Consider the following 11,503-nt stretch of genomic DNA (forward strand, 5'->3'; position numbering starts at 1 on the left):
GTGGGATGTCCTCCCAGTGGCGCAGCACAGTCAGGGCCAGGTGTTCATCTGTCTGCCTCTTCTGACCTGCGTGGGCAAAGGGAGGGCTGAGCTTGGAGAACTGGGCAGAGACACACCAGGGACAGCAAACAACCCCGTTCCTCTACCCCTACTCCAAGGGCACAGAACTGCCTACTAGCTACTCGTCTCCATTTCCTGGTGCACAATTTGTCCTTCAGCCAACACTTCCTAACTCGCTCTCCTTCTCCTCCCTCTAACCCTAGTATTTACAGAAGGTCCAGATCCCCTGCCAGTCTGTGTTTTCCCAGGCTGAACAAGCTCTGTATCCATTGACCATGTCCTCCTCCTCTTCTGCACCCCTCCTGGCCTGCCTTTGTCTTTCTTGGGCACACGTGAGTGCGTTGGGACGCAGCCGTTGTTTGGGGATGCAGTTACATGGAGAAAGGCTTCCTAAACCCTGGAAAGGCCAAGGTGGGGTGTCTTCATTGCTCTTTGGGCATACAGTGCCAGGAGGAAGTTTTCAAAGGCAGCTTTGGCGATGCTATGCCACGGACGCCCATGAGTGATTCTGAGAGCAACCCACTGGCCTGGGTGGTCTATAAGACTCTGTCTAACTGGTCACATACTGGAAGGTCCATTTAAGGTGGTGGGTGGAGAGTGATTGCAGCGCTGCTTTGCGGTGATGGGGCCACTACATCTGTCCCCAATCCTGGATGATGAAGGGACACCCCAGACCCCTGCTCCCCTCCGCAACCTTCATCCCATGGGGCAGGTACCATTTTCGTCCTCAATCTCCGTGGGGCCGGTGAAGACCCTGTTGGCAACTTTCACTCTTCCTCCTGGCCCAAAGTGCGGCCCATCCACCTTGCCCTCTTTGCACAGCTTGGACAGGATTTGGGAGGGCTTCATGGGGTCACGCCAGGTGTTATAACCATGTCTGTGAATAGGAGGGCAAGGTCAGTGAAGTAGTAGCAAGATTTGGAGGAAAAAGCGATTTTGTCCCCCTCTGCCAGCAAAACAAATGCTACTGCCACGAAGGACCCAGGATTCAAAGGGAGAGGATCTGAGGCAGCAAACATGAAACTTCAGAGCAGACTAGGTCCCTCTGTGACCCCCCTCTACACTTTGCTAACACCCTTCCACCCCAGCCCCTTTACTCTGTGCTGACTCAGACCTGAAATCCCCAGCGCACCCCACTTGACTCCCGATGCTCAGCATTGCTCCTTTGGCCCTGCTGCTATTTCAGCTCCAGCCTCACCCCTCTACCCAGTCCCACCAGTCCCTTCCTCCCTGCCCTGGGCTCCTTACAACCCGCTCCACTGCTGCCCTGCTGTGCTGGTCACAAAACCTGTCTTAAGAGTGAGGGTACAGCACAGACTCCTCCATTAGCAGGCAATAAAGGAGGGAGATTCCTGCAGGAGATCTAGGCTTGGTGTGGAAGATGAGACAGGCATGGGTCCAGGCAGAAGGTTGGGCAGGGAAAGCTTTGCTCGTACATGGAGTAAGTCTGTGACACCCCACATGTAGCTCGGTGCTTGCTGTAGTAGCGGTTCTCCAGATCAATCTTGGTCTCTCCAATGAGGTCGTCAGTCCCCACCAAGTCCCAGTCGTACACCGCCACTGTCAGCATGGACTCCATGGGGAAGGTGGCCTCGATGTCAAAGGATCTAGGCCAGGGGAAAGAGAAAAGCTGTTGAAGGGTTTGGCTGCTACTGAGGACAGACGCGTGGGTGAGGTGGGTCTGCTCCAGTCTGTGGACAGTGTTTAATTTGCATAGAATCATAGAATCATTAAGGTTGGAAGAGACCTCTAAGATCATCGAGTCCAACCGTCAACCCAACACCACCATGCCCACTAAACCATGTCCCTCAGCGCCTCATCTACCCGTCTTTTAAATACTTCCAGGGATGGTGACTCCACCACTCCCCTGGGCAGCCTGGTCCAAGGTTTAACCACTCTTTCAGTAAAGACATTTTTCCTCACGTCCAACCTAAACCTCCCCTGGCGCAACTTGAGGCCATTTCCACTGCAGGACATTCAAGGTAGGGGTTTTAAGTAAACCTCTGCGTGGCCTGTTTCAGATCCAGCAGCCCTAGACAGGAGGCGGCACAGGGTGATTGCTTGACCTGAGTATCAACAGCCCTGAAACTAAGTTTGTGTGTCGCTGGAGAGCCAGGCCATACTCTCACTGGAGTTCAGGCCTAATGATTCCTAAAGTAGGTACTTTATCTTGATCAGAGGTGGACGTCTCTTAAACGCCCTTTACTATATTGACCATATCACTGGCAAAGAAGGACAGATGGCTGAAATGACGATGCCTACACTGCTTGCAAGGAAAGTTCTGTGCGATGAGTCCTGTCTTTTGAGCCCAAGCAGCTGTGGGACAGCTAGGGTGCAGGTCCGAGGGCTGGCAAGCTTGGCTCAGGCTTAGCTCACCCCTTCCAGGTGCAGACAGGTAACAGGGCTGGGGCAACTCACTTTCCAAAGACAGGGTTCAGCTGCTTGGAGATGTAGTTCTCCTTGTCTTTGATGTCCGTCTTCCCCAGCTTGATGGCAATATAGGGGTCGGCTTTCCCGTTGATGTCAGCTGGGTGAAGGTCCGTGGCCTGCAGAGAACGGATGAGATACATCAGTGCCATCCACAGTAGCGAGCAATTCAGGGATGGCCCCATTCTCCACCCCTGAGACCAGCTGGCGTTGCCTGGCCGTAGGCATGCGGCTACGCTCTTTGGGCCTCCTGAATAGAGTGGCTTGGTTTAAACTGGGGATAAGTCCTGCCTTGTGTTAATCCCTGTCCTGGTTTGGGGAGGGGTTGGGGCTGGCTGTGTCCCCTCAGAGAGACATAACCACAGCCTCCTTTAGCATCTCTTTCATCGGTGGAAAGAAACAGGCTCCTCTAAAGAAAGACCCAGAGCAACAACCCAACCAAGATGTCAAGATGACTTTCCCCTTCCCCTCTTGTTCTCTCCACTCACTACATTAGGGCCAAGGGCTTCTGGCTTCTCCCCACAAAGGGGGTGAGTATCCCCAAACTCTCCAGTCCCAACCTCCATCGTGGCACACGACAGCAGATGCCCATGACAGGACACATCCAGCCAGTCCTGGTGGTTGTTGGTGCTGATCAGGCTGGTGCCTACCATTGCAGCCTCAGTCCGTCGGTGATGGGTGCGAGACTCATTACCCCATTGGGCAATGGGATGCAGCACTAGATGGAGAGTTAGGCTAGCGGGAAATGTAGCCGGAATTAGGTTGGGTTAGTAACACCAGGACAAGGCGGTGACAAAGAGCAGCCCCGGTGCTTCTAGCAGGACTGAGATCCCTCTCAAGTGCCCGGCTTCAGTACCTCACTCACTTGCTTGGGGACACACAGGTGACTAGTTTAAGGGTCAGGAAAGGACTTTTTCCAGAGCACGCTCCATATAAAGAAACGTGCGTTAGCTCAGCGTGTGTTCAAGGAGGTGCCATGCCCTTCAACCAGGTCTACTAGACCCTGCCAGCTCCCATTCAGCTCTGCATGTGCTTCACTGAGGTGTCATGGCTATGTAAGGAACCGGCACCTCGCAGTCCAGGCTGATCCAAATGATTCAACTTGAGTTAAGCACTGGGACAGACACGCCGGTCCATCCTACATAGCAGAAGAAAGGTCTCTGGATCTGGCAGGAGCTTGGATCTGGCTTGCTCCCAGTGCTTGGAGCACACAGCTATGGAGACACCATTCGAGTCCCCATCAATGAGTTGCTTCAGTCCCCACGCTGCGTCCTTGGCCCTGATGCTCTGAGCGCTAAAAACCAACATCCCTACAGCTTTGGGACCAGCTCCTGGGTGTGCGCCGTGGAAGGGAGCGCAGGATCACGCCTTGCCACACCACACAGTTATACTCACCCGCACAATATAGACTCGGACCAGCACATTGATGGGGTCGTTGCTGGGGATCCCCTGGAACATGCCAAAGTTGGGGTCGTATCCTGCCTCCTTGGTGATATCATCAGGGAGCGGCACTTTGTAGACACACATGGAGCCCTGGTGCGAGGGAGTGCACAGCCCGATGAGAGTCCTGCTGCTCAGGGGCTCAGGGTAAGCAAACCCATCCCAAACCACCCTTCCTGAGGACCCAGTCAATATCCTTGTTTCTAGCCATGTGCTGGAGCAGACAGGCCAGATCTGGAAAATTCCTCCACCGTGCAAGCACCTCTTCAGGGGTTGCAACCATGAGCAGAGAAATTGGACAATGGGAAGGAGGCCTGCAGAGGAATCAAACTAGCAAGGTGCTCGTGGACAGGGATTTCCAAGAGTAAAACTGACAGGAGGACAAAAGCAATGGGAATAAAAGGGTTGACGAGGGATGGGCTGAAAAATCTGGGAATTACCACATGAAACACTGCTGATTTCTATGCTCCCTAAGCATCTGATCATAGCTGAAGTGGGGAACTGCCTGCTCATCTCCTCTGCTAAGCAAACGAAGGGCAAAACCGGCATCAACAGGCTTCATCTGACTAGGATCGCACCCTCAAAAAGGTTCTTGTCCAAGAATCATGTAGCTGACAGATGTGCTCCTACATTGCAGGGGTCCTGGCAATGGTGCAACATGGCCGTGAGCCCAGATGACTGGTATTGGTGAAAAATGGTTCAGAGAGAACTCAGGGCAAGACTTATTTCCACAGTGGCCAAGAAAGAGAACCTGCTTTTCCCTTGGACTTCTGTAAGAATCATCAAGGATCTGCTTGCTTGCAGTTCACCACTTCTGTGGATGCGCTCTTTGAAGCTATCTGATTTCTGGTGCTATCCTGGGAGGCTTTCTCTCCCTGCAAGGTGCCTGCAGCTGGGTCAATGCAAATTGGTTTCTACAGCATACAACTCCTTCCTGCTAAACCAGCTTCAGCAGAGAAACCTGTTGGCAAGGGTTCCCCAGGCTGCCCCTGCCCTGGCCCGACTCAGCAACCAAACTCACTTTGAACCTCCCCACTGTCCGCTCCTCTTCTGTTGCATTGTCGTCGTTGTCCCCAATCTTCCCACGGAGCAGGTTGAAGGTGTGCAGCCAGTCCTCAAAGTTATCAAACTCTGTTTCCAGCTCTTTGTTGAAGACCTGAGATGACAGAAAGTTAAAGGAGGGGAACTAGGTAAAAAGAAAAAAAGGTGAGGAAAAGATACGGTGACTACCCGCGTCAACTCAGAGGGAACATGGACACCTCAGCTCCCAATGCCCAATTCTCTAGGAAGGGAAAGGATCTCCAGGGTCATTGGGTCGGACCTTTATGCCACAAGCACCTCCCCGAACTGATAACGTACAAGAGGGAAGCTCAGCTGAATGGGCGAGGTGGCTGTCCCCCCTCTGTGCAAGACCCAGGTTCGAACCCCTTCTGCACCCCAGAATCAAGACTACATTAATCCTAATAAACACCACGGGCCAGTACATTGAACCAGAGCCCATCCCTGCCCTGAGTCCCGGCTGGGCCAGCCATAACCAGGCTGGAAAACTCTCCCCTCCAGCCAGGGCACATCCAAGCTGCCCCAAGGATGATCCTATCCCAGGGCAACTCCTTTTCTGTAAAGCTTGTTACCTCTGACTCCTTCAAGCTATGGAGAGAAGCTGGCGGTCCCAAGGCACATCTCGCCTAGGGTTAGATACCCCTCAGATAGGCGAGGTGCCTCATGCAGGGTTGACCCATCCTGCTCTGATCTCCAGGTGGCTGGGACTGCCATCCTGCCAGACTTCCATCCTGCCACCAAGCAGGCAGGGCCTTCTCCTCCCTGGCCGACACACGCACCTTCAGTTCGTCAATCTTCTGCTTGTTCTTCTTCTCGGGAAGCTCAGGGGCTGACTGTTGCTTCTTCTTCTTATCGTCTTTGGGTGCCTTGGACTTCTCCTTGTTCTTCGCCTGACCTTTGGAGCCTTTCATGGGAGAGTCATCAAGTTTGATTTCTGAGTCCGAGGGGAAGTGGCGAGGAGGGAGGAGATGGAAATGAGGGTGAGGAGGGGTGGAGGAGACAGGGAGGGGGGACTTGATCAAAGTCCTTCAAAGAGGAGGAGCATGAAAGCTGACAGCTGCTACTGCCTGCAACTCCCATTCCAGCCCTCTCCTGTCTTTCCTTGACTCTGGCCACTGCTGCCCAGGTCACAGCATCTCCAGGAGCCCAGAGGTCTCTGTGCAGTGAACTTCCAGAGCTGACCTGAGCAGAAGTCATTTGGAGGACTACAAAACATGGACAGAGTGCTAGGCTCTGGCTAGCTTCAACAGCAGTGAGAAGACCTGATCCTGCCCACAGCATCTCTTTTTCTTCCTTCTACTGGAGGCTTTTCCTGCTGTATGCAGCCTGGAGAATAAAACCCCAGCCTAGGTATCGCAGAGGGGACAGTGCTTGATGCTCAGCACCAGAGCACAGGCCGCTGCCCTTAAAGAGGTGTTGCCCATGACCAGCTGCAAGGACAGGTTGTTAGGGTCTCTGTTCAGAGCAACCACCAGCCAGGGACATCAACTACACTGGGAACAGGCTGTCTGGAAAGGCACGTTCAAAGAAAACTTCTCCCACCCCTCTACCATCCCCGTTCCTCGCTGCCTCTGCCAGTTTTCATGACTGCTGGGCAATGCAGATGGGGACAGACGGATGACAACAGGGAAAGACGTAATGTGGAAGAGGAAAGGAGGAAGGAATGGGAGAGCCAAGGGGAAATGGACCCTTCTCAGAAGACAAAAAGAAAACAATGGGGGACACAAGACACCCCCCCAGCAGCCCTGCCACGACAGCAAGCCCAGGAAGAAGCTGCTCAGAGTTGTCTCCAAGCTCAGCAAGACCCGGCCTCTCCTGCTGTATGCAGCCTGGAGAATAAAACCCCAGCCTAGGTATCGCAGAGGGGACAGTGCTTGATGCTCAGCACCAGAGCACAGGCCGCTGCCCTTAAAGAGGTGTTGCCCATGACCAGCTGCAAGGACAGGTTGTTAGGGTCTCTGTTCAGAGCAACCACCAGCCAGGGACATCAACTACACTGGGAACAGGCTGTCTGGAAAGGCACGTTCAAAGAAAACTTCTCCCCACCCCTCTACCATCCCCGTTCCTCGCTGCCTCTGCCAGTTTTCATGACTGCTGGGCAATGCAGATGGGGACAGACGGATGACAACAGGGAAAGACGTAATGTGGAAGAGGAAAGGAGGAAGGAATGGGAGAGCCAAGGGGAAATGGACCCTTCTCAGAAGACAAAAAGAAAACAATGGGGGACACAAGACACCCCCCCAGCAGCCCTGCCACGACAGCAAGCCCAGGAAGAAGCTGCTCAGAGTTGTCTCCAAGCTCAGCAAGACCCGGCCTCATCTTTCTCGTCATACGAAGACTAGTCTTCCAAAAGAAACCAGGCTCCGTATTTTTCTCAGCTGATGGATTTTGCATTGCCCGGGCATGACAGCAACCCGCTGTCATGGGGACGCGGGACATATGGAGAGCATGGGTGAAAGTCCTCAGGGAAATCCCTCCAAGCCCTGCTGGTGGGACTGGCAAGGAGGCCCCAGGCTGCAAATGGACAAAGTCACCCTTGACCAACACGTCCCAACTCACCAGTGTTTTTGGCCCACATCACTTGCGGTACAAAATTCATCTCACCTAACTTTAGACATCAGCAACACCCCATCTGAGCTACAGACCCCCTGACTTCCTTCAGGGGAAAATGCATTTAGGGTACAATTCATCTTATCGTAACATGGTATTGAAAATAGGTCAGAGAATTTGCCCTAAAAGTGCGTATTTTTCTTCACTGCCTGTGCTAGAACAGCAGACAAGGAGGCCTCTACATGCCGGTAAAAGCACTCAGATTAGATGAATCCCAGACCTTTTGTCTGGTTGAATCTTCCCTTGTAAAACTGGAGCAAAATTAAAAAAAAATTAAGCCTCCTGCAAAATGAGAATGGAAAACCCCATGAAGGTGATCGAGAAGCATCTATTACTCGGCGTGCTCAACAGACTTCAAGCACACAGTCCTATAGCTAACACATCGGCACGGCCAAAGTGACGGGACTTTTAATGACATATTAACTTGTCATTGCACAAAAACGTCCTGGGACAATAACGGGGATCCTGGTCACTAGTCTGCATTACGTGCACGTGGCCTTCCTCCCAGCACGGATGGGGTGGAGGCTGCCACAATGCCACGCTCTGATTTGGATTCACCTGGCGTTAGCATGTTAGCCCAAACGCAGCCCACACCAGGCCTGCATTCACAAAAATTGATCCTCCGTGGGGATATACAGCGTGGCAGAAGAGCAACAGCATGCTCCAAAAGCACGTTCAAGCACCAGAAGGAGTCCTGGTCCTACCTTTCCCTGCCGCGCTCCCTCCCTCGTTCACAACCTGCTTACCCTCTGCAGTCTCCATTTCTTCCTTCTCCTCCGCTTCTGCTGCGGCTGCTTCCTGCTGCCGGAGTTGCTGGGGGAGAAATGAAGCGAACAGGGGGTGGGTGCTTGTGCCGAGGTCTCTGTGCTCACTGGAAGTGCCTGACTCAGGGTCACAGCTCGCTCTGCCCGTCTGAGCTGTGAGCGAGATTCTGGCACTGCTGGAGAAATCAAAGTTGCTCGGTGCAGCCTTGAGCACTGGTGCGGTTAAATACCTGTGTCTGAATACAAGCCAGTCCACCCCGAGCGCACTCAGGGAAGAGGAATCCTGCTCAGCTCTGCCAGGTAGAAAAAAGCCTTGCCGACAGCTGGGCAAGGTTAGCGAGGAAAGCAGCGCAGCCCCAAGCCCTTGGAAGTAGCTGGAAACAGGTGAGACCTTGCAGGCTGGAAACTTTTACCTCTTCCCCCCCTACATACACCCCTCCTCCGCTCTGCACCCACCTCCTTCATAGTCTCAATTGAAGCAAAATACTTGGACCACCAGTCCAGCATGCTCTCGTCCGGCTCCTCCTCTTCTACTTCTTCTCCTCCTCCTCCTTTCTTCTTCTTTTTCTTTTTCTCCTTCTCTTCCTCAGACTGCAGGGACAAGGGAAGCAAAGACAGAGAAGAAGAGGGATCAGATGAAAGTGACATAACTCTTGAAGTGCAAAGGTGGTGGGTGAAGCCCCTGAGAAGGCAGAACCCTCCTGGCTGGGTGGCCTCATTAGCACTTTCCCCCATTTACAGCCGCAGACACTGAGGCGCAGAGCAGCAAAGCAAGATGCCCAAGGCTCCAGAGAGACACAGCGTCAGAGTCCCGAGACATTCCCCTCCCGTCCGTCATCCCTTTCATCCATGTATTTCCCACATGGAAATACAGGTGCTGCAGCACCTGAATCTTACACGGTAACAATCTTCCCTCTGCCCGGCAAAGTACCCTGGGTCCACTTAGTGGTGCAATAAAGCCTTTTGCAGCTGGTGTCTGGTTGTGGTGGGAATAACCAGCATCTCTCCCGCAGGGCGCTGCCTGCCCTGCTCCTCCTGGCACAGCTGGGCTGAGAAGCGCTGGCCCAGAAGAGCTTCCCAAGCTGCAGGGACTAGGCCACTGCCTTATCTGTTGATGAGACAATGCTGCTCTGTCTCTGCCTTGGGATGAAGGGGCTGCTGGTCCCCGCCTATAGAATCATAGAATCATAAAGGTTGGAAAAGACCTCTAAGATCATCGAGTCCAACCATCGACCCAACACCCCCATGCCCACTAAACCATGTCCCTAAGCGCCTCATCTACACGTCTTTTAAATACTTCCAGGGATGGTGACTCCACCACTTCCCTGGGCAGCCTGTTCCAATGTTTAACCACTCTTTCAGTAAAGAAATTTTTCCTCACATCCAATCTAAACCTCCCCTGGCGCAACTTGAGGCCGTTTCCTCTCGTCCTATCGCTTGTTCCTTGGGAGAAGAGACCGACCCCCACCTCGCTACAGCCTCCTTTCAGGTAGTTGTAGAGAGCGACGAGGTCTCCCCTCAGCCTCCTTTTCTCCAGGCTGAACAACCCCAGTTCCCTAGTTCCTATCTTGGGGTTGGTGAGGATGCATGGTCCTCGTTGAAAGGTGCACAGAAGGGTAGGATGGGGTGTGGAGGGTTGGGAGCAGGGACGCAGAGCAGATCCATCACTTACCACGTCCACCTTCACCACCGCATCGGAGTTCTGCCGCCCGGGGTGGAAGGGAACAGGGAGAGGGAGAGCAGGTTAGCAGCGCAGCCTCAGCCGAGTACAAATACACGCCAGCACACGCATGCATTAGAAGTGACAGACAGCTCCCCAGGGATGAAGGAACCGAACGCCTTGAATGAAGAGCCCTGGCTGGGAAAGCTCTGCGTACAGGGGAGATGTCTGCTGTGACCCACGCACCAAATCCATCTCCGCGTGGCAGATGTCTCTCTTGCGCTCTGCTAAGGGAGAACCACAGTCCCTGACAGCGAGGGATTGGGCCTGAAAAGACACTTTGGCCTTCAGCGTGGATAACACCTCTCTGCTCTCTTGGAGTTTTTCTTGTCGATCTAGGAAGGTCTGCAAGCTACTGTGGTAGATTTCAAGAAGCATGTGGGTGCTGGGGCGTTCCAGACATACCCATGCATAGATATCCAGTAGCTCCTGTTGCATGAAGCTGTGTGAGCAGACATACATGAGACAGCTTCTTGTGCACATACGAGGAACTCTACGTGTAAGTGCCTACGTAAATGCACCAGGGACCTTGTGGGGTGTATGTATGTGTACGTATCTGCACGTGTGTGCTTGTGAGGCTTTGTATGTGCCATAGCCTTTCTGTAAATGCGCACGTGAGGGGCCATGCCTATTTGGAGCCCACAACATGTATGCACATGTGCTGCTTGTCTGGGGGGTTGCATGTGCATGTTGCTGCAAAGAGCCTCCTGCAAAAAGCAATCTGTTCCTTTTTGTGGAGGAAGCTCTGGAACGAGTACCAGAAGGAGTTGAAATTCCTGTTCTGCACAAGAAAATGGGCGCAGGCACATTCAGTGTGTGAACAAAGCCTGATGCCTCTGGGACACATTGCCTGTCCAATGCATACGGTGCCCAATTTTCAGGGCAAGCACAACAGGTCTAAAGAGCTTTGGCTGCCTCAGACTGACTCTGTGTGGCTGGATCAGCTCTATGCCACGAGCATCTGCTGTGTCCTGTACAGCTCAGACTTGGTGTACAGTGGTTGTGCAGCGACACCTCGCTGACCACCCATCCGGACTGCTGAACGGGCATTTCAGAGAGCTGACGTAGCCATCTGAACGTCTCAAAACTATTGTAAAAAGGAAAAAGGTATTAGGGAAATCTGCGTGACTCTGGCTGCTTGCAGAGGCTGTGCAGCGTGCAGTGCTTTGAAAGGGCAGGATCGCTGCAGCTGTGCAGATGGGGAATTTCTGATGGGTCACTTGTGTCTGCGTTGGTCACAGACAGGGACAGGGTTGTGCTTGTGGGTGCTCATTCCCATCTGACTGTTTTTGAAGGAAAACATAAAGCCGTCTAATTTGTATAGCCCAGGACCGTCCTTTTCTGGGCAGCAAGCACCAGCTAATTTCAGAGAGGACAGAAGGAGGCCAATTTGTAGGACTGACGATTACCCAAGGCCCTTCAT

General features: G+C 53.2%; 1 protein-coding gene across 1 annotated transcript in view; it reads right to left on the bottom strand.

Moving 5' to 3' along the window:
* The window catches only part of OTOF (otoferlin), a 120,026-nt gene that overhangs the window by 7,157 nt on the left and 101,366 nt on the right, over window positions 1-11,503 (bottom strand). Inside the window, exons 31-40 of the mRNA XM_009332354.1 lie at window positions 10,033-10,062; window positions 8,817-8,951; window positions 8,343-8,409; window positions 5,766-5,890; window positions 4,949-5,083; window positions 3,883-4,020; window positions 2,479-2,606; window positions 1,497-1,667; window positions 777-937; window positions 2-66 (exon numbers count right to left, since the gene is read on the bottom strand). Coding sequence (XP_009330629.1) covers window positions 2-66; window positions 777-937; window positions 1,497-1,667; window positions 2,479-2,606; window positions 3,883-4,020; window positions 4,949-5,083; window positions 5,766-5,890; window positions 8,343-8,409; window positions 8,817-8,951; window positions 10,033-10,062 — 1,155 coding nt within the window. The remainder of the gene's footprint in view (window position 1; window positions 67-776; window positions 938-1,496; window positions 1,668-2,478; window positions 2,607-3,882; window positions 4,021-4,948; window positions 5,084-5,765; window positions 5,891-8,342; window positions 8,410-8,816; window positions 8,952-10,032; window positions 10,063-11,503) is intronic.

The sequence above is a fragment of the Pygoscelis adeliae genome, unplaced genomic scaffold (genome assembly GCF_000699105.1).
Source record: "Pygoscelis adeliae isolate BGI_AS28 unplaced genomic scaffold, ASM69910v1 Scaffold89, whole genome shotgun sequence".
Lineage (NCBI taxonomy): Eukaryota > Metazoa > Chordata > Aves > Sphenisciformes > Spheniscidae > Pygoscelis > Pygoscelis adeliae.